Source organism: Felis catus, chromosome A2, assembly GCF_018350175.1.
Source record: "Felis catus isolate Fca126 chromosome A2, F.catus_Fca126_mat1.0, whole genome shotgun sequence".
NCBI classification, from domain to species: Eukaryota; Metazoa; Chordata; class Mammalia; order Carnivora; family Felidae; genus Felis; species Felis catus.
This window is the reverse complement of record NC_058369.1, coordinates 62,082,741-62,104,319: the sequence shown is the minus strand read 5'-3', so window position 1 is coordinate 62,104,319 and position 21,579 is coordinate 62,082,741. Positions and strand designations below refer to the sequence as shown.

The 21,579-nt window shown below is 61.3% G+C and overlaps 1 protein-coding gene across 2 annotated transcripts in view; it reads right to left on the bottom strand.

Moving 5' to 3' along the window:
• The window catches only part of ADCY1 (adenylate cyclase 1), a 112,147-nt gene that overhangs the window by 46,569 nt on the left and 43,999 nt on the right, over positions 1 to 21,579 (bottom strand). For both annotated transcript variants that reach the window (XM_006929062.5, XR_006594050.1), the window contains exons 5-8: positions 14,609 to 14,736; positions 8,315 to 8,473; positions 5,916 to 6,057; positions 4,766 to 4,921 (exon numbers count right to left, since the gene is read on the bottom strand). In XM_006929062.5, the coding sequence (XP_006929124.2) occupies positions 4,766 to 4,921; positions 5,916 to 6,057; positions 8,315 to 8,473; positions 14,609 to 14,736 (585 nt within the window). The remainder of the gene's footprint in view (positions 1 to 4,765; positions 4,922 to 5,915; positions 6,058 to 8,314; positions 8,474 to 14,608; positions 14,737 to 21,579) is intronic.

Below are 21,579 nucleotides of genomic sequence, written 5' to 3'. Positions count from 1 at the left end.
CCAGGGAAATTTACTTTGATGTACAAGTGCTTTGGATTACAAGCATGTTTTTGGAAAGAATTATGCTCACAAACCAAGGTTTTACTGGTAAGTATAAACTCTTAAAAGAAACGTTAAAATCTTCGGGGTTTGGGGCGTGGGTGGTGAGGCGGGGCGGGAAGGACGGTCGCCTGGCCAGGGCCAGGTAGGAGTGCACCCCTGGGGGCCGGCATGGACACCCAGCGTGGATGCCCCGCATGGACGCCCCACGTGGACACCCAGCGTGGACGCCCAGCTCCCCTCAGGTGAGCAGCGCAGACGACGGAAACGTCTCCCACCCGTGAAGCACAAGCTGGGTCTCAGTTTCCTCTCAGGCTGACACCCCGGACATTGTGGGCCGAGAACTGGCCCTGCCCAGCGTCAGCCCCTCCCAGCCCATACCCCACTCTCCCTCCCCGCATGCTCTCCCCACAGGCCCCAAACTTAAGATACCACTTCAGAGACAACCTTCTAGAAATGACCGGTCATCTTGGGAACTGGAGGGATTCTCCCTCTGGGGCCTGGGTGCCCACGGCCTCCACAAAGCAGCGGCTGAGCTGCCTGGACACCAGAGGCCACCATCAGAGCCATGCAGGCCGGGGGGCCACATGAGAGCCACACAGGCCAGAAGCCACATCAGAGCCACGTGGGCCAGGGGCCACGTCAGAGCTACACGGGCCGGGAGCCATGTCAGAGCCCTGCAGGCCAGTGACCCTGGCTGGGAAAAGGCCCCACCATGGACTTGGGGACCTGACTAAGGGACGTCCCGCAGAAGTGCTCAGACTCGCACTTCTCCGTCCATCCTTTTCCTCTCTTTGTGCTTACCAGGAATTTACCCTTTTCTTTATAACTATGAAGCGTTTTGCTATAAAGCTGCTGCCTCCTCTCTCACTAGGGACACCGTAGGGTCCACACAACGCGCCTTGCTTGCCCGGGACCCCAGGGAATATGTTTGCTGACTGCCACGCTGATGCCTGTGGGCCCGGCTGGACACGCCAGGGACGGGGGCGCTGAGGCCACAGAACTCTGGGGCCGGGCAATCAGGGGTGCTTGGTCCGATGAGAGTCCCGGGTGACAAACCCCATGCCCGCTCTCCAAACTGTCCTTGCCGAGGCTTGAGAAATGAAGGCCATGCTCAACCGGCTTTCCTGATGCCCTGCGTCTGACCCCAGATGGCAGGCCCGGCCTGAGACCTGACCACGGTCCATGGGCACCTGCCTGAGCCGGGGTGCTCAGGGGTGAGCGGCTCATGACGATGGTGCCCTGGTCTGACCCGTCCAGGGCTGATGGGCAACCCCGCCTACAATCACTGAAAGCCACAAAAGAGGCGCATGCGTGGCTGTGGTGGCAGAGACGGGGGCCATCGCTGTCCCAGGCAGAGAGCAGAGGGCAGGCACAGGCCGAGTGCACAGCTCAGGCACCCAGACCGCGTGGCACAGTGAGGGGCAGCTTCTCGGCATCCTGGAGACACGGGAGGGTCCCGTGCAACCTCTCACCGTGTGAGTCGGGGACAAAACCACGACGGGTCACTTCGGGAGATACTGAAATTCAACATCTGCCATCTGCATCGTGGCATCAGCACAGGAGTCAGGCCTGGACACGGATGAGCAGAAGACGGGGCCGGTGAGGGACTTCATCCCAACGGGGAGGCAGGCCCTGGGGCCAGTGGGGCCAGTGGGGCCAGGGGGGTCGGTGGAGACAGCGGCCACCAGCGGAAGGGCCGGCCCTGCAGGTCACTGGGTGGTCGCTCGCAGTCCTCACTAGGGGCCCCTGCTGGCGGGCCAGCCCTGCCTCTGCACCTCTCCACCCCATCCTTAGGAACCACGTGCCTTGTCACGGCCCCACATCAACCCCCCGAGGGCCTCCCGTGGGGCAGACACTACTGTTCCCCCCGTTGGGGCCTGCTGTCACTAACCGTGAGGCAGGGGGACGAAGGGGAGCCGCGGGCCCCGGCCGGCTACCTGCCTGTCCCTCCATGCCCCCAGCAGGGGAGCCACCTGGGCCAGAGGCCGGAAGCGCTGGCTGGAGGGAGGAGCCAGACGTGGGGCCGAAGCTTGGGGTCCAGGACACACAGGTGGTCAAATCTGATGCACCGGCCGGCAGCTCACCGGGGGCACAGGGAGACCCTCTCGGGCTGGGGAGCTGTGTGCAGACGGGGAGCCTTGAAACTGCACAGTGGTTGCGGAACTTGGCCTCGGACCCTGGGGTGAAGGGCAAGGTGACAGGGACGGCGGCCGGAGCACATGCCTGCACAGAGTGAGGCAGCAGGTGTCCCCCAAGGTGGGAGGCTAGAGGGCCAGGACCTTCTGTCCCCAGCAAACACAAATGAAGGACCAGAGTCTGAAGGCAGCACCCGTGAGGCGTCCTGCACTCCGGAGATTCTGGGTGTCGGGGGCTGGGCCGGGATTCGGGGGCCTGGGGACAGGCGGAAACCAGGCCTGGCTTGCTGCTCCCAGAGGGAGGAGAGGACACAGGGTGAGCAATCCAGCGGCAACTCCAAGTGACAGTGAGGGAAGGGGCCATGAACACACACACACACACACACACACACACACACACACACACAAACTCACACACGTGCACACATATATGCACATGCATATTCACACTCACGCATGCACACATATGCACGCACACATGTGCTCACGTGTGTGCTTGTATGCACACATATGCGCACACGTGCTCACATGTGTGCACACATGCACACGTATGCACACATGCAAACTACACTGCACACAAACTCACATGTACACATGCACACTCACACGCACACGCACACACAGAAACACGCACACATACACATGCACATATGCAAAATCACAGACATGTACACACCTATGCACACACGCAAACACACGTGCACATGCACATAAATTCACTCGTATGCATGTGCACACAGGCCAACTCACACACACACACATATGGAAATGCACACACACGTGCACACACATGCACACACCTATACATGCACACACACAAACTCACACTATGCATGCATGTGCACACACACATGCACACACCTAGGTACACACATGCAAACACACACGTGCACGCACAGTCGTATACATGTGCACGCAAACACACGTATGAAAACACACACATGTGCATACACACGGACACACCTATGCGTGCACAGAAACTCACGCACATGCATACATATATGCACACTCACGCACGCACTTCCAAATGCACAAGAAGCTGTGAGAAAAGGAAATCGACAGAGGACATCAGGACTCAGAAGCCCAGGCCAGGCAGGTACCTGACACACCTCTGCTGCCGGAGACTTGGAGTTTCTAGAGCCCATCATCTTCACAGGGCAATCGTAGCAAAGAGGGGCCTGAGCGGGGCGGGCCGTGAGGTCACAGTTCTAACGGAAGCCTGTGCCTCCACAGGCCCCACAGCAAACACTGACATGGAGAGACCTTGCACAGGAGACGGTGAGGAACGTGACCTTCGACCCGGCTCTGCACAGAGGGGTCCCCCCAGGAACACGTGCACACACCTGCCAGGCACGTGAAGCCCATCCGGGTACCTGGCAGAGGGAAGGCCGCTCTTGATGGAATTCACCACCAGCAAAGCTGTCCAGGGGTTTCCGGCAACATTCTCACAAATACGAGCTCACCAGCAAAACCACAAAAAATCCTTGGAGGCAACAAACCCCCAGGAGTCCCAGCCAGCAGCTTCTCCCCCAAAAGCAGGGATGGAATCCCTTCTAACGCACAAAACCCACACGGCAGGGAAACCAGGAGCGAGGGGCGCAGTGCGCTCTTGGGAGATGGAAATTGGAAACCGACGGAGCAATGGTGGCTGGGCGCCAGGACACGAGGACACAGGAGGGCGAGGCTCAGAGCCGCTTGGGAAGGGGTGGCAGACCAGGCTCCTCCGGGGCTCCGGGGACACGGCCCCTGGCCCCTGCCCCCTGAAACACAAGGCCCGTGTGGCTGAATGGATGTGGGGACCCCCGCAGAGCAGCACCCCACAACCCAGCAGGAGACCAGAAAACCCAAAGATGGCTCTGACCGAGCTGAGAGGAAAGGTGGAAAATCCTGGCAGCCAGGCCGCACAGCAGGGACACCCAAGGGGAGGCCACCTTCCATCCACTAGAGGACTCCACCACAGAGAAGCGTGCAGGCAAAGCAGGAGGCCTGGGACAGGAGGGGCAGCCAGAGGGGCTCCCCATGGAGGGTCGGCCTGTCTGACGGTCCCCTGGCTCGCAGGCCACGGCCAGACCTCCCAACAGAACATCTGACATGCACGAGAATCTGGAGGGCGGGTTCAGCCAGAGGCTGGGGGTCTGAGCACGAATTTCCCGATACACACATGGAAAACCAAACTGCAAGAGTAAATAAGTAAATAAAAATACAAGATACCAGAAAGATTTTTGCAGGAAAGCAAAAGCAGCCCAGCCCTGAACAGCATTTCCAATGTTGTGAAGCGGAAAAGGCCAGGGCTGACCCGGCCGAAGTGCATCTGCTCAGGGACCAGCGCTGGCGGCCCCTGCCTTGTTGTCCTCACACGTCATGACAGCCCCCCTGCCTTATCGTCATCCTCACATGTCATGGCGCCCCCGTCTTATCGTCATCCTCACATGTCATGGCGTCTCCTGCCTTGTCATCATCCTCCCACGTCTGGGCACCCCCTGCCTTGTCGCCGTCCTCCCGCGTCATGGCACCCCCTACCTCATCGTCCTCACACGTCATGGTGCCCCTGCCCTGTCATCGTCCTCACATGTCATGGCGGCCCCTACCTTGTCGTCGTCCTCACACGTCAGGACGTTAGAGAACGGGATCTCTGCCTTGAACATCTTCCGACAGTGCATCAGCTGCACGAGCAGGTAGCACACGGTCTTGAACTTCATCCTCTTGGCTGGTTTTATGTCAGAGAGGATCAGCCCTGGAAATATCTGTGCCGACACGTGGCACAAAGAAACCCGGTGAGGACACCCGTGCTGCCCCTCCAGCCTGGAGCATGAACGAGATGAGAACACTCCAGGAGGTCACGGGGACCAAACAAGTGAACAGAACCGGCACCAGGTCCCACAGCACAAAGCCGCACCCACGGCCTCAGAAAACCAGAGTGAAGCCGGCATCCGGGGGCAGAACAGCGGACAGCTGTGGGGCCGGGCCAGGGGGAGACCCCAGAAGCCTGGTTAAGGACCACACATGTCGACCCCCATGGTCCCTGCCCCTCAGAGACCACCCTCCACTCCCATCCCCCTGGGGCCCAGTGCTAACCCCTCACCCGGCCCTCCTCCAGGCCCTGCTGGCAGCTGCCACTCTCTCCCCTTCTTCGCAAGCCCAGCCTGTCCTGGCCCAGGGCCACCCTCACCCATGGTCCCCAGGCTACAGGGACTGCTGCATCTCAGGGACTGCAGAGCCCTGATCTGTGGGCGTACCACGACAGCGAAGCTTGAAGCTGTCCCCCACATATGACACGCTTATGTCCCGAAGGAGAGCTGGGGCCACCTGTGCCCTGCACCCTCACCTGTGTCCTGAGCCCCTCACTTGTGCCCTGAACCTCTCACCTGAGCCCTAAAAGGAAAAGGTCACCTCTAATCATATCCAGATCAGCTTCCTTGGACACAGTGACCTCAAGTGCCCCACACGATCCTCCTGTGGGCACAGCACCCCTCAGCGTACCCCCCACCCCTCACCTGTTTTCCAGGAGAGGTGGTAAAGGACCAGGGAGGTGAGGAGGGAGGCTGTAGGAGGCCCAGCCCCCGAGAGGACCCTGCACTCTGACGGAGGGTCTAGGAGCTCACAGCACCTGCCCCACACACACCCCATGCCCCCCCACGCACCCCTCCCCTCACACCCCTCCCCCCACCCCGAAGGCCTGGCCCAGGGGGTGGGCACGCCATCCCGTCTGTGTCCACGCAGGAGGGTCCTGGCGCCCACCTTCCGCCGATGTGACGGCACGATAAAGAAGGTCTCGATGTTGTGAGCTTTCAGAAAACTGTTCCTCTCATGTCCGTGACCCGGCTCCACCTCGTAGTCCCCGTTCAGGCACGCTAGGGTCGTCTTCGTGATGTGGACCTTCCTGCAAAACACAACAGAGGCGTCCCTGAGCACAGGCACGTGCAGGAGAAGTGGTCAGGCTCGCCAAGTCACACATGTCACACGCAGGTCACCGGGGAAGGGAGGGGGCGGGAGCCTAGCCACAGGGACGACAAAAACCTTCAGCAGGACGGAAGACAGCAGTGGGGTGAGGGGAGAAGCAGAGTGTCCCCGAGACCTCAGGCCCTGCCCGGTCTCACTGTCCCCACAGCAGATGGAGCGTTCACACTCATCCCGGCACATTTTGTGGCTAGAAGGAGAATCCGTAGTCGATGCCTCCCCACACCCGCCCTGGAGCAGAACTGTGAGCCTGAAAACCCACAGCAGCCCCAGAACCCCTCAGCCCCAGTGCCTCCCAGAGACCTGAGCGCTGGGGTCTGCGGAGAAAAGCAAATTCCCCAGTGTGCAAAGTGGTCCTCAAACCACCATGTCTCCTTGATTTCCTGCAGGGACCAGGGCGTTCAAGCAGGATGAGAGTCCTCACCGCTGGGAGGGACTCTGTCACCCGCCAGCCTGGCCCAGAACTGCACAGGGACAGCCAAGCAGCAAGGGTCTCTGGAGAGGCAGGGGAGCGTCCTGCATTCAGGGTCCTCCATCCATAGCAGAGACGGGAGCTGCACACAGTCACTGAGCTGAGGGTCCCCCGGGTCACAGAAATCTCAGCAACTGCTCTCAGTGCAGAGCGCTCCAGGCTCTGGAAAGAGGGGGTCTCGGGTGTAAGCCCGTGGTGGGAGTGGAGGCCCCCGCGGGTCCCAGCTGGGATGTGGCCTGGGGACAAACGGGAGGCCTGGCCAGCCCAAGGCCGCAAGGCCAGTGAGACAAGGCCCCACTTCACCAGCGAGCACTGCCTGCCACTGGCCCCGGGCGCTCACTCGCCCCATGTCTGTGGTGAGAGAGCGTCAGCCCCGGAAGCTCCCTCCCAGGACGCGAGCAGGGCTGGGATGCCAGCGCCCACTGTCTCAGTCCTGCGGGATCAGAGGCCCAGCTATGCGTGTGACTGTCCCAGACGGCAGGGGCAAGGGGACATGAGGTCCGGGCCTGGAGGCCCCCCTGATCCTGGAGCCAGGGAAGACACAGGTGACTGTGCTTCCCCTAGGGCCCGCAGGGCTCAGGGAATTTACTCAGGACCCAGCGCTGTCTGCTCCAGGGCAGCCTGGAGCAAGCACCTTGCGCATCAACTCGGGGAATTGGCCACAGTACCAGGCAGCAGGTATAAAGGGTCAGTTTTAGACCAGGAGATGCACGTGAAGAGTGGGTGTGTTTGGCCTCCTCCAGTTCCACCCCTGCCTGGCCCTGGCCCCTTCAGGGCAACTGCTCAGGGGGTCCAGTTTGGGAAGGGGCCCAGGAACCCAGCCTCAGGGGTCTCAGCGTGAAATGAAAGCCACACAGTGACAAGATCCACCTACCTGTCTGTCCACCCACCCGTCCATCCACCCACCCATCCGAGTCTAGTCACGCTCTCTGAACACCCTGTAGTGGACGGGGTGTTTGCTGAACGGGTAGATGGGGAGGCGGGGAAGGATAGGTCGATTGGGGGCTGTGATGGTCCACGGGAGAGGTGCTCAGGGACCGCCAGGCTCACAGACGACAATCATCTCTGAGCACCCTTGGAAAGGCCTCAGCGTCAGGCAGGTGCTGTGTGTCCCCACAGTCTGTCCAGGAGGGAAGGAGAAAGATGTGTCCCCAGGAACCAGGTCTCTGGGGCAGGCAGAGGGCAGGCAGTGAGGGACAGGGGAGGGGCAGAGCCCTGGAGGCACACATGGCCGGGAGCTCGGGAACAGACACAGCACTGCCAGCACGGGTGCGAGGGTGGCTGACGCTCACTCCAGCGTGGGGGCCATGTGAGCCCTGGCGGCACATAGCTGTGCCTGGCGGCCCTTCTCCCGTGGCCGCCGCTGAGTGGGGGGAGGGAGAACCCCATTCTTGCCTTGGCCATGGGCCTCATTGGGCAGGGGAGGCCACCGTAGCAGGGCAGCCACAGGGCAGGGACCACGCGAAGCACACCATGGCGCCAGGAGGAAGTCCGTGTGAGCGCGGAAGGGCTCTGAGGCCACGGCACCTCCCTTCCTCAGTGAGCGCAGGGAACGGAACCACCAGCAGGTGGCCAGGCATCGGGCCTGCTTTCTGGCCAGGACCAACTTCCCGTGGAGGCCGGGGGGTCCCGGAGGCCCAGCATAGACCAGCACCCGCGCCCCTGCCCTCGCCGCCCCCCCACAGCATACCGCCTCGCCCCGACTCACCCAGGTAGGCCGGCTGCCTCCATGACGTTGGCCAGAGTCACGTCGTTGGACCACACGTCGTACTGCCACTTGCGCAGGCCCAGGACCCCGCAGAGGACCCTGCCTGTGTGCAGCCCCACGCGCATGTTCAGGTCCACCTCGGTGGCCTCGGCCACAGACCTGCAACAGACGAGTCATGGGCGTGGGGCTGGGCCCTTGTCCACACACGCACAGGGGAGCCCGGCCAGGTGAGAGCACGGGGTCTCCTGACCTTAGCCTGACCCCCGGGCGGGGCCCCAGGTGGCCAGAGCCCCTCAGCCCCCCAGCCACCAGGCACCCCACACTGTGTCCACGTCGCCCCCTGCCCCCTTCCCACCCAGGGCAGCCCCTGAAGGCAAGCAAGCCTGGGACCTCAGATCAGAGCCCCTGATCCGCTCTGTGACCCACTGACCCAGAGGCCAGGGTGATGACTGGCCAGGAGCATCTGACAGTCTCCGTGGCCCAAGCGCCCTGCGGGACAGCTGGGGTTTGACCCCAAGCTCCAGACCTGGCCTGTGGGGAGGCTGTCGCTCCAAAGTCGTGGCCCGACCCCCAAGCAAACTATACGGGATGGAAAGTGGACCTCGACACACATGTGGACATGGAATCATTCGGCAGGTCCCGGGGTGCAGGTCACCCCTGGCTGAAGAACACGGGACAGCGTGCATCCCCACGGTGCCCAGGGGAGATGGCCTATGGTCAGCAGCCACAGCGGGGCGACCCTGCAGGGCGCTCTGTGGGAGAAGGGGTTCCCTGCAGCCGTGGGGGGACCCAGGGGGGCGTCCCACTCCATTTCCCAGCCCCTGGACATGCCGCCACAGTCAGACACAGGAGGCATATGACAGACTTTGTCCAGGCAAAGGGGACGTGTGACTGTGCTGACGCCCTCCGGTGCTGTTTTCCTCGTTCCGACTTCCCCAACAGGCAGAAGTTGTGTTATTAAGGAAAACTCTAAACCACGCCGCTGAGGAGGCAAGAGCAGGCTGTCTGGTGGGCTCCCAGGGACAGAAGTGGGCTGCACAGGAGGGACAGGGCAGTGTCCGCAGTGACCCCCAGGCAGGTGTGCCCGACAGGCCTCCCGGGTCAGCAGCCAAGCCCAACCAAGAAGGGCCAGGAGGCCAAGCCGAGGTGCAGGACACGAGGGTCCCATGGCTATGATGCCTATCACAAGGGGGAAGGGAGACCGGCCGCCACCCTAAGGCCAGCTCCACCAGACAACCCGCCCTCTGCCCCCTCCCAGCGGAAGGTACCCTGCGGCCCAGCCACATGCAGACCCCCATGAGCTCAACAAAAACTCCACTTCCTGCTTTGACACTGGAGCCAATTCATGTGCACCGCCTTGTCCCAAACACAAGCTGGCCCAGCCGAGATGCAGCCTCCAGGAAGCCCTCCCAGATCTGCACCCCTAGTCCCTGAGGGCTCATCACCGGCGCCAGTACAACAGGGTCCATCAGAGACTGCTCCCAGCCACACCCTGACCTCCCGGCAGGCTGACCCAAATCACCAGAGACACGGGGGTGCCTGGGCTCTTAAAACATCTGAAATAAAAACCCTAAAGGAAGACAAGGGGCTTCAACAATGAAACAAAGGTGTTCTATCCAGAACATACAGACAGGATGCTGACTGCGTCCTGGGGAGGACGAGGTCTGGAGGCTTTGGCTCTCAGAACCTCACACAGGCAAGGCGGCCACTCCTCATGGGGAGGGGATGGGAGCAGAGCCCATACTGGGAGACACCAGGATTTCTAGGGAAATCCCACCGGCCCAGCAACTATGACCACACTAACCACTGCCCTGTCTGAGCCTCAGTTTCCCTGTGTGCAATCCAAGGAGGGGCTGAACGAGTGCCAACGGGCTCTGACAGCAGCCGAGCTACCCTGGTGCCTCCAAGCTCAAGGCCATGGCCACAGCCTGCTAACTCCTACTCTGGCAGGTGCAGGTGTGGGTGGAGACACGGGAGAGGGTCCACGAAGACCCAGGATGCTCCACGCCACTGCTGGGGGTCCCAACGTGGGGCCTTCAGATGCCCATTCCTCTTGCTGAAGCCACCCCGCCTGAGGACGGTGCCCCCTGGGCCCAGCTTGCCGTGGCCCCGACTTCCATGTGCAGACTGCCCGCCACTCCTGCCAGGTTCCCGCCAGCTGGGCCACCCTGCCCCCAAGGTGCCTCACGCAATCCTGGACCCTCCTCCCGTTGGGGGCCCACCGCTGCCCACCGCGTCCACTGAGGGTTCGTCCCCCAGAACCAGAGGTGTTCACGGGCACGTTCAAAAGTCCGTGTGCCACAGACCGTTCAAAGGGTTACTTAGAAGTCTGACTGTGGATGTGTCTTCAACACCTATTTAGTTTTACACACATAAAACGTATTTTTCTCTTAATTATAACTTTTTTCAGTCATTTGCCAACCTCTACATAGAGGCGCTGAGACAAAAAAAAAAAAGATAAGGTTAAAATTTAGGGTAGTTTTTTTTTTTGAAATTTGCAAAAAGAAAAGAACGTAGGGAAAGATGAGTAAGAAAATTTGCAAATGATGTTTCTGTGCATTTTCAGCATTTGTGCCCTCTGCAGCCGGGAAGGGACAAAGGGCATGGGGACCCTGGCAGCCACATGTAGCATGCAGCATGCCGCCAGCCTCCAACCAAAGTCTGCAGCCCAGACACCCCACTGGCGGGCTCTGTCTCTCCCCACTTCCAGAAGGTTCTGCCTCAAACACCTGAGTTCTGTGTCAGCAAACATTCAGGCACCTGGGCAGGCACTTCTCAACAGATCGTGTGTCAGGAACTGTCTCCCTGAGACACGCTGGCCAGGAACAGAGACAGCCAGGGGCCTCCAGGACCATCGGAGGCACCTTCCCTCCGGGGCCAGCCCAGCTCCGACCTGGTTACATGGGCGTCCACACCCCGAGGACCATGCAGCCCCGCCAGCTCCAGCATGGGTCCCAGAAGGCAGAGCACAGGCCACTCACTTCCCCTGACCCAATACCGCAAACCAAACACGCGGCCTTCCGCAAAGCCACGTCTGTGTTACGTCTAATAGCAACACGGTCCCTGGCCTGCTTCTGGTCCGGCGCACGATGTGCTAAGGCCTGTGACAGACGGGGCTACCCCGCGTGAGTGCACAATCGCCCGCTGCTGGAGGCGCACAGAATCCAGACGCTCTGGAGTCAGAGGGGACCGTGTAGAGGAGTCCCCACACCCCGCTCGCTGAGCCGGCCCCCTTTTCTGGGCGGGGGGTGAGTCAATGTCCCAGCAGCTGGGGAGCCAGCAGAGTGCAAGGGCCGGCCTGCAGGGAGAGCCCCCAGCCCTGGGAGTTGTGCCCACCACCCAGGGCGAGGGCCTGGGCCCCTACCTCCACATCGGGACTCATGATGTGGCCTTAACACGCAGCGGGTAAACATTCCCATCCGTTATTCCCACAGGAGCAAACTTCCCACCAAGTGCAACACGTGATCCTTCCCACCTGCTGGACAGGATCCTCGGCCCCTCTAGGCTCAGGGGGGTCAGCACCCAGCCGGGCACAGGCTGCACGTGTCTGCTCTTGAGGAGATCTCTTCTGTCACCGTTAACTCATTCGGCTCTGCTCCATCCAGCGGCAGCAAATGCCCGGCCCCTCACGAGCCCATCCTGAGCTCATGTCAGGGGACTTTCGTGTTTGCACAGTGCGTGACCCTAGTGGATGTGCCGCTGGATGACAGGGGGCCTACACCCCGGGGTGGAACTAGCAGCATCTCCCCGCCGGTCCTGAGCACCCAGAACTACACACGGGGTCCACATGAGACGCTTCAGCAATCTCATAACTGGCCCAAACCATCCTTCGGCCTCTGGGTCTCCCCCGTCCACTGAGAGGCCTCCCCAGCCTGGAGCAGACCTCTCTGTGGCCTGACCAGGTACATCTGCAGGCACCATTTTCCTGCTGGTCACCCACAGCCCGGTACAGCCGCCCAGGGCCACCAGGGATCTCGCAGGGATGGCGCTCCTCTGGAGAGCGCAGGTGGAAGACGGTGGCCTCAGGACAGAAGATGTGGCTGAGAACACAGACCTCGCTCCCCGCGCTCCATGGGTGGCATGCACAGCCTGGCCAGAGGCCCAGATGCCCACTCCGGCCACCACCCTGGTCCTCGTTTCTCCTCCAAGAATTCTTGTGTTTCCAAAGCTCCAGTCAAAACTTTCGCTCTGCGATCAGAGTGTCTGGGCAGACCCGCCTTTGGATAAACAAATTCTGTCCTGCATGTATTCTGTGTGTCACCCAGGGACAGTGTGGCCGGCGAGAGAGGCTGCCAGAGGACCAGGAGTGGCATCCTCGGGGAGCAGTCCCGGCCTGAAGCCCAGCCATGCAGCGGACACACACTGGCCTGCTCTGTGGTACCCAGAAGGGCTCATCTGTGCAGGAGACCACCTCTAAGCTGTGACCCTGGTGGCCTTCATTTCTGTGCAGAGCCAGGGCCTGGGCCCAGCAAGGACTCCCAGTTTGTCAAGACAGAGACCTGGAATGCTCTGGGCATAAGGAGCTGGGGCAGGGGGCAGAGGGCAGCCTTCAAAAGCCAAGCAAGATGCCCCCAGCCCTGTGGGGGACCACGTCAGAGGGCAAGACCGGGAGTCAAGGTGTCAGGGCCTGGCAGGACCCCAGGGACCGGGAGTCCATGAGAGAAGGCAGGAGGCACGGCCACGGGGACCCTATTTCCCGGAGCAAACAGACCAGGGACAGGTCCACATCTCCACACAGCACAGCGCGAGGCCAAACCCAAGGGCAGATGACACACCCACAGGACTTCCGAGTGCGGGCACCACTCCAGGTGAGGCCCAGAGACTATGAGAGCACAGCCCGTGTCTTAAGTGCAGGGGCCTGGGTGGCCGTGCTTGGGGGCCCCACCTGGTGAGGAGGCTCAGGGTCTGAAGGGCACCAGGCTGCCACGAGGAGCCGGAGCGGGGAGGGTGGGTACCAGCATCATCTGCCTGATTCAGGGCACCATCTGCCTGGCCCAACTCCGAGAGCCGTCTGCTGCCCCAGTCAGGCCCATCTGGCTCACAGGCTCCTATGTGCACCACACGACCCCCACCTGCATTTGTGCCTGCGACCCTAATGCAGCCCCACTTTACCCCAGGGGATCACACAGGAGATGGAGGCGCTAGAGGGCACATTCCGTACTCTGTGACGCAGCACACGATGCGATGTGATGTGACAGGTGATCGGTGTCACTCATGTGTGACGCGCTGACATGTGACAGGACATGTGGCATGTGGTGTGACAGAGGACATACAGTGTGAACAACACGGGGTACCCGTGATGGGGTGCGCTCTGCTCTGTGATGGGACAGGTGACCTGATACGACGCCCTCTCGGAGAACAGACGTCATCAAGCCTCCGAGTCCCGTGCACAGGGAATCTCTGTTTCCTCCCAGACCCGCCTGCCCTGCCCTCGGCCTCCTCGAGAGCACGTGCTCTTGTGTTTGGACGCACGCAGACTCACCGGGGCCCCAGCCACCCCGACCCTAGCGCTGGGCCCACAGCGGCCACCAAGGCACCGGGACCACGCCGCCCGGCCCCCTCGCTCACTCTCGACAAGAAACGGGCGCCAGGCTGGGCGCTGGTGAGGGCCGGTCTGCAGGTGCCGGGTCTGCAAGGTCCGCCCCCCTCCAGGGCCCCCTTGCTTGCATTTCTCTGTCCCTCAGTCATTTGTGTCCCGCAGACGACAACTCAGCTGCCACTTCCGGGCTCCGACTGTGACGCACACACCAGTCGCTGGGCCGCGCCCACGTCTCGCGCTGCCGAGATGCCGGAAGGCGGGCCCTCCACCTTCCAGCCCCACACCCCCCTGACCCACACGCACTCTGCATCCGCTCAGAACGAGACGAGGCTGGACAAGAAGGGGGCACGGCAGGGTACAGTGCTCCCAGGATGCGCACCTGCTCCGGCCGGGCCTCCCCCCGCAGAGAGCACGTGGATAGCCACGCCCAGGAAGGCAAGAACACGCAGTTCCTTCAAGTGGAACTCGGCTGGATGTGAGCCACGGCTCCCCAGCGCAGTCCCCCACCGGAGTGTGTGGTCTGACTGAACAATGAGTGACCTCTTCATGCACAATTACTACACACCTGACAATACCCAGGGTGGTCACGGACAAAGAAACGCTGTCCCGGCAAATTGCAGAGGAGGGGGCCATGGAGGCACAGCTCGGGAGGGAGCCCTCCCGCCACGCCTCCCCGTGCAGCGTGGCTCTCCACAGCCCTGGGACCTGGCCCCCGGGACCCACCGGCCAGGTCGGCACAGGGCGTGGGCACTCACGTGATGGTGTCGATCATGTCCAGGCCCATCTCCACGCAGCAGTGGGCGTGGTCGGTCTTGGGCTGGGTGAGGCCAGACACACAGTAGTAACAGTCCCCTAGGATCTTGATGCGGCGACAGTGATTCTCCTTGGGGGCAAGAGGGCAAACCGCACGTTAGTGACGCAGCCGGGGCTAGGGACCCACACCTTCACCAGCACGGGTGCCGGTGACCACGGAGTGCGCCCCAAGACCCCACACCCCCAACCCAGGGGACCCCCTCCCCAGGCCAGGGCAGCCTCAGGAGGGTGGGCAGCCCCCACGGCTGTGACCGGGGTCACCCTGGGGCACCCACGTTCCCCCCAGGCCTATTCCCCTGCAGGCATACCCCTGTCCATCCCTCAGCTCACCTGGAAAACCCCGCAGACAATTCAAGGTGGGGAAGCCCCAAGCCCGGAGCCAGCTCTTTCCCGGGAGGCAGGAGGTGTCTCCCAGGTGGGCCAGCATGACGCCCCTTCTGACCGCCACCTCAGACGGCCACACATCCACACCGTCTGTGGCCATGACCCCACCACACTCGCACACACACCAGCCCCGGGAAGGGCAGGTGCACCACCTCAGGGTCCCTGCGTTTGGGGTCCACTGGCCGTGGGAGCAGCTATCACCAAAGAATCATCTTCCAGGGCCGGAGCCCCAAGCAAACCACCAGGGTCTGCACCTGACCTCGCTGCCCACAGGGACACCCAGAAGGCAGCCAACACCACGGAATGTCCACGCTCACACTTATGCAATGGGAAGAGTGCCAGCCCCCGCCTGGCCTGCACGCTGCCCGGGGACTCACTAGCACCAGTCATCTCAGCTGTGACTATGGCTGGGAAGGTAGTTTTACTATCAAACACTTCGGGAAAGCCCTCCTGGACACCCTTATGTGCGGAGGGCTGCACAAAACACTTTCCCGCAAGTGGGTCACGTCCACAGACATTTACCACATGACGCAACCGAGAAATTCTTCAAACTGCATTAATGCTTCCAAACATAATAGCAAATCCAGTGCGTGGGGTTTTTTTAGTTTTTTTTAATGTTTATTTACTTATTTTGAGAAAGAGAGAGAGACAGAGCATGAGTGTGGGGGGGAGGGGGTGGGCAGAGAGAGAGGGAGAGAGAGAATCCAAAACAGGCTCTGCACCGCCCACGGGACTCACACTCACGAACCAAGAGATCATGACCTGAGCCGAAATGAAGAGTCGCACACTTAACGGACTGAGCCACCCAGGCGCCCCACAAATCCGCCTTGTGTTAACGTAAGTAGCAAACGTTATGAAAATTTACAACATTTTCCGGAACAAAAACGAGCAGTGAGAAGTATAGTGTTGTTTTCGCTTTGCATCTGTCACGTGCGCCCGAGCCTGTGGGCGTCTGAGGGCCCCGCCTCGCCAGCGCAGCCTGGGGGGAGCACCTCACAGACCCCCCCACGTCCTGTGACAGCCTAGAGCTCCGCCCCCACCCTGAGAACCATCCTACGGCTTCTATTTCATCCTGCTCTGGGACGTCTCCCCGAAGTGCTCACTCCCGCGGGACCACCCCCCCAACCTCCACATTAACGTGAGAATCCCCGGCTTCCGCTGCCCACACGCCCACACAGACACACACTCGTGCACGACACTCTCTCCAGAGAGGCAGCCCAGCCACCGTCCCACATCAGAGGATGGGCGCCCACCCAGCCCTGGGCCTCCCTCGGCACGCAGATGCCCCGGACTCCAGCCGTGGGCCACGAGCTGGCTGCTGGGAGGTCAACCCCCGAGGGACCACGGGCAGCCGCTTAACGTTAGGCCACAGGCCTCCTCGTCTGCGGAAGGGGGTTCTCCCCGTGTCTCAGGGGATGGCCACGCTGGGGGTGACCTATCCCAGGATGGTGTCTGGGAGCCTAGAGCCGGACAGCCGGGTGCCGATGTCCACCCTGCAGAGCCAAGGGCCGGGCCCCCGGGGGTCAGCCCACCATGCTCATGCAAGCCTCCAGGCCAGCAGGCAGCACTGGGCTCTCTCCTGTCACTTCCAGAGTGTCCACCCCACTGTCCCCATCGTCACTGTCCTGTGGGAGGGCACCCACTGTGCCCAACAGTCAGACCCGGCCAGGACACTCCATGCAGGCCAGGGAGAGGGAGTCCTTCTCCCAACCTCCCCTGTCCCCACATCCAGGCTGCTGTCCTCAGGCCCAGGGATGACACCAGGGGCACCTGCCAGGCCTCACCCCCTCCTCCTATGGAAGGCTCCCACTGTCAGGACGTCCTCTCAGCTCCAAGACGCCCACAGAGGGCACAGCCCTACCGCACATTGCACTATTCTTGCAGACGATGTCGGGAGAGTCACCAATCCCCGGTTCTGGGCACCTCAAGGATGACGTGTGCCCATAAGCACCTCCGTGGGGTGTCCCTGTGCCCTTGGCTCAGCTGCAAGGTGCTCCCAGCCGCCTCCTGCCCTTCTCTGAGTGTCCCGACAGGCCCATCTCTGGATGAGCAGGTGTGTGAGCCAAGTGCAGGGGGACAGGTGCCCACAGGGAACCTCGAGTATGACCATTATGGCCCCACATGGCTGGTCTCCAAGTGGGGGCCTGCAGCAAAGCCACTGAGCAGGTGGCGTCCAGAGGCCGCAGCCTTGTAATTACAGCCTGTCAGCAGCAGATGTGTCCTTCCTTGGAGACTGTCCTCCAACTCGAAGCCTCAGTGCCCGCCCGCCAGCCCACCGCAGGGCCAGGGCAGGGACACAGCCGGGAACAGACTGGGGGAGTGAGAAACTGACACTTGGTCTTGTTATTCCAATCTCAAATGTCCTGGCTTTTGTCAGCCAGCTTGAGAGACAGAAAGGTATCTTTTGCTGACTTTGGTGTGTTTTGATTTAAAATCTTCCTGGTGGTTATTGGAAGCTGGCACCTGGAGCCAGAGCCCAAGCCTTAAAGAAGGAGGCAGAACGCCAGGAGAAATGGAGGGGGGAAGCTAGAGAGCCCCGAGACCCTTAACGTGCAGCTTCCAGGCCGAGGAGGGACGGGAATGGCCAGTGACACCAGAGGGGCCGCGGGGGGATCCAGGTGGGAAGGTCTCATGCTTAGCTTGCCAGGGGTGGTCTGCAACGTCGAGGACAGGCTCTGACCCGCCAGCCCTGCCTAGCAGGCAGCTGTGGGGGCCTCGGGGGGCAGGGACCCAAAATCTAAGGGGTGGCTGTTGCTGAGAAGCAGCAGAAATAACCACTTGCTTCAACCTCCATGCACCCTAAACCATCCCTACGGTTCCCTTTGGCCCTTCTGTGCCAGCCGCTGGGTCAGAGGAGGGTCCTGCTCTCCCAGAGCCTGCGCCCGCCGGGAGGGACCACACGGGAGTGGTAGTGTTGAGGCCATCAATGCACAGACACATGTCCTGCAGCGGGGCGGCCGCACCAGCCCAGCGCCCTCCTCTGCAGCCCCAGATGGGCCCGAGGAGGCACTGTGCCCACTGAGGGCAGCGCCCAGCAGCAGACGGTCACTGGTGCGCACTCGCTCCCGGGAGCCAGTACCGAGAGGAGCGTCCGAGGGCACGCAGCAGGACACCTGACCTCGCAGGCGGGTGGCCCTCCCTGCACATCTCATCCTGGGGTCTGCACTGAGAGACCAAGCCAAATGCTGTACATACGTAAAGAAAGAAACCTGAAAGCAGCGATGCCTGAAAACCAAAACCAGAATGAAATAAAGCTCAGTGTGAGCACATCGGGAGCGTGACCGCACACACAGCTGTTCCAAGAGGCGGGAGCCTGTGTCTAATGGGACGTCATCCAAAAACAAAACAAACGGAGACATCTCAGACCGCATGCAGCAGTCCTGTGGGTGCTCCCCGGGGCAATGATGCTCTGAACCGACTACACAGATGCACGGGAGAGCGAATGGTGTTGACGGTCCGTGGGATTTCCAGCTTTGGGGAAACAGACACAGGTCAAAATGAAAGGAACAAAGTCATCCAGCAAGTGAGTTGGAAACATCAGTACGAACTCAGAATTTGTTCTTACTCTTCTGGAAAGTGAGAAGCTAACGATCTCCTGTGAGATCCCAGAGTATGACCTGGAAAACCACTTCCTGCTGGAAGGAAGCGGGGCTCCCGGAACCAGAGACGGCTCGCTGTGCCTCAGGCTGGGCTGGGGGGCGGATCCTGTCCAGAGTGACAATGGCAGGGCAGTGCCTGCTGACGGGATGCGTGCATCAGAAGTAAGAACACACAGACTGGGTCAGGCACACCCAGTTTCTACACGACTGCGGCTTCCCAGTAACAGAATGGAGAAGCAGGAGAGAAGAACCCCCCGCCCGACCTTGGCGGGCTCTAGGGCACTGATTCCTCGAAAATTGACCGGTGCCGAGACTCAACCGTTTACTGTTTTTGAGGATAACCAATTAGCTGACGTGTGAATGTTCTTGTTTTTTAAAGAATCATGAGTGAATCGGCACAGGAAAAAGGACAGAATTAAAAAACCGTGCGGCCCAAATCCCACTGAACTGCCAGCCAGGACAGCTGTCATGGCACCCCTGGTGTGACGTCACGGGGAGCAAGTGGCAGGTGGGTCGCACAGGCACCACGGGAACACCTGGGGCAGGAACTACCCAACCCCGGCCCAGGAGGCCCACAGGCTCCGGGGAGGAGACAGATGGGGGGAGCACCTGGCATCCACGTCCTGCGGGAGCCACCCCGAACAGTTTGTTAGCGCTGACATCCGAGGGCCACAGGCACGTTCCCCGTTTTCTAGTTCCTGTGTCCTGCGACGGACGTGTAGAGGCCTTGCCGAGGAACTCCTGCTTGTTCTACTCCGCCAACCCCAAGGGTCAGGAGCCCACACCCCCACGTCCACCACATGCCCTCACACTCTGGCCATGACCCCACTGTGTCACCCAGGCCAGCCACCAGACAGCGGGGGACATCCCAGAGCCCAGGGTCCACATCTCCCAGACTGTCTGGCCCTGCCGTGCCCCTCCTCTCAGGGACTGTGGGGCTGCTGTGACAAACAGCATCAGGCCCTGTGCCATGGGTTAGCCCAGACACATGTCCCCCTCACCCATATCCTGCCTGGCCCTCCAAGGGCAATACGCACGAGTCGACAAGTAGATGACACGGCCCAGCAGGAGTCAGAGCCACTGCACCTGCAGTCTCCTGGGCAGGTGACCAAGGTGTCCTGGTGGCCAAGTCGGGCTCACGGGAAAGACTGCCAGCCAAGGCTGTGAGCACGAGGTGAGGGACGTCCAGGACCAGACAGAGGGTGCAGACGTCAGCTGCCGTCCAGAGGGGGTTGTGGGTGCCAGAGTGGGGCCTGCTGTATCGTCTCTGCCTTTGTGCGCATGTGAAATTCCCATAAAACAAGTTCTACAGGCCCTTGAGGGCAGGGCTGGGTCTGACTTGTACAGGCTGCACCCCATCACCTAGAGGGGTTCAGTACACAGCAGGCCAGCAGCACACACGGTAGGTCAGCTCTGCACACAGTAGGCCAGCTCCGCACACAGTAGGCACTCCACAGTGAGCACTATCTCCTCGGTGCCACTGGGGGAATGTTCCTTCACACCACAGGCGGGGCTGCCGTCCAGGCCACCCTGCCTCCCCCTGCACCTCCCCCCGCGTGCCCAGGAGCTACACACTCAGCTGCAGGTTGCCAGGCTCTGCACACCTTCCCAGGAGGAGCCACCACAGGTGCTGAGTGGACGTCCCCTCCCAGAAGGAACCAGCGTGAAGCCGCAGCCGTGGGCCACATCTCTGTACACAGAAGCAAACGCAACAGAAACCACCGGTCGAGTGATTCTGGGGAGAAGGACCCCAAGGCCCCTGCTGACACCCTCCTGCCAGGTGGTGATGGTCACAGCCCAGGGAGAGCCTGGAACCTTCTCCCAAAAAGGACACATGCGGGTGCGTGGGAGCGGGTTTCTACAGACGGCCAGAAACAACAGTCTCTTCAGAATTCCAAACACCTACTGGTTTTCCAGAAAGCAATATTTCCTGCTAATTAAGTTATAATTAAAGAAACCCAGGCTCGTTATTAACAATGCAGGAAGCTCAAAAAAAGTAAAACGTGTGACTCCGCAAAAACCGGTCATTCTGGACCTCCCCTCCGCCCAGCGCTCCCTACAGCGTGTCCCCCCCCCCAGTGCTCCCCAACGGCATGTACCTGCATGTGCACACACGTTCTGGAAGGGGGGTTCTGCTCCACGCTCATCCAAATGCAGAGCCTCGCCCTTGGGTCGGTCTCTCGAGTGGAGCACGGACGATACATGTGCTGCCTCCTTCCTCAGGATGGCAGCTCCGAGTCCTGGCCACACGCGCTAGGCTCCTGCCTCCCTCCTGGGCTGGAGGGTCCAGACGGACCCCTCGACACCACCCCCGCCCACATGCAAGCCCGGCTGCTGAGAGCACAGCGAGCAGGCGAACACGCCCCAGTCCCACAGCGGGCAGCTCGGAGCGGCGCCCGGGACGAGGGAGTCCAAGCGGCAGGGAATCGCGGGCCGTCGGTCTCCTCACGTTTCACAGGCCACAAAACCCAGGCTCTGGCCCCTGGATGGAGCCCAAGGGAAGCCTGAGGAGGAGGACGGACGGGGGCAGGAAGGATGGACCTGAGCACACATGCCAGCGAGCGCTGGCTCTTGACGGCTTCGTCCGGAACCCACAGAGTGACACAGAGGGCAGAACGGTAATGCGCCAACACGTATGACGGTCTCTGAGCAAGTGTGGGTGGAGCCAGACAGACAGACGGTGCTGAGAGCCTTTCTGGTGTGCTGCTGCCTATGGCCGGGGTCACACCCTCGGCGCTGTCCTGTCTTCCCTCACAATCCCCAGCACGAGGCCCCGTGCACCCCTGCCCCGGCCCGAGCATCCCCACCCTAGCCCCGCACATCTCTGTCCACTCTGCACGCCCTGCCCACTCCAAACACCCCCATCCTGGCCCCATGTACCCCCGCCCCGGCTCTGAACACCCCTGTCCGCTCCACGCACCCCCATCCCA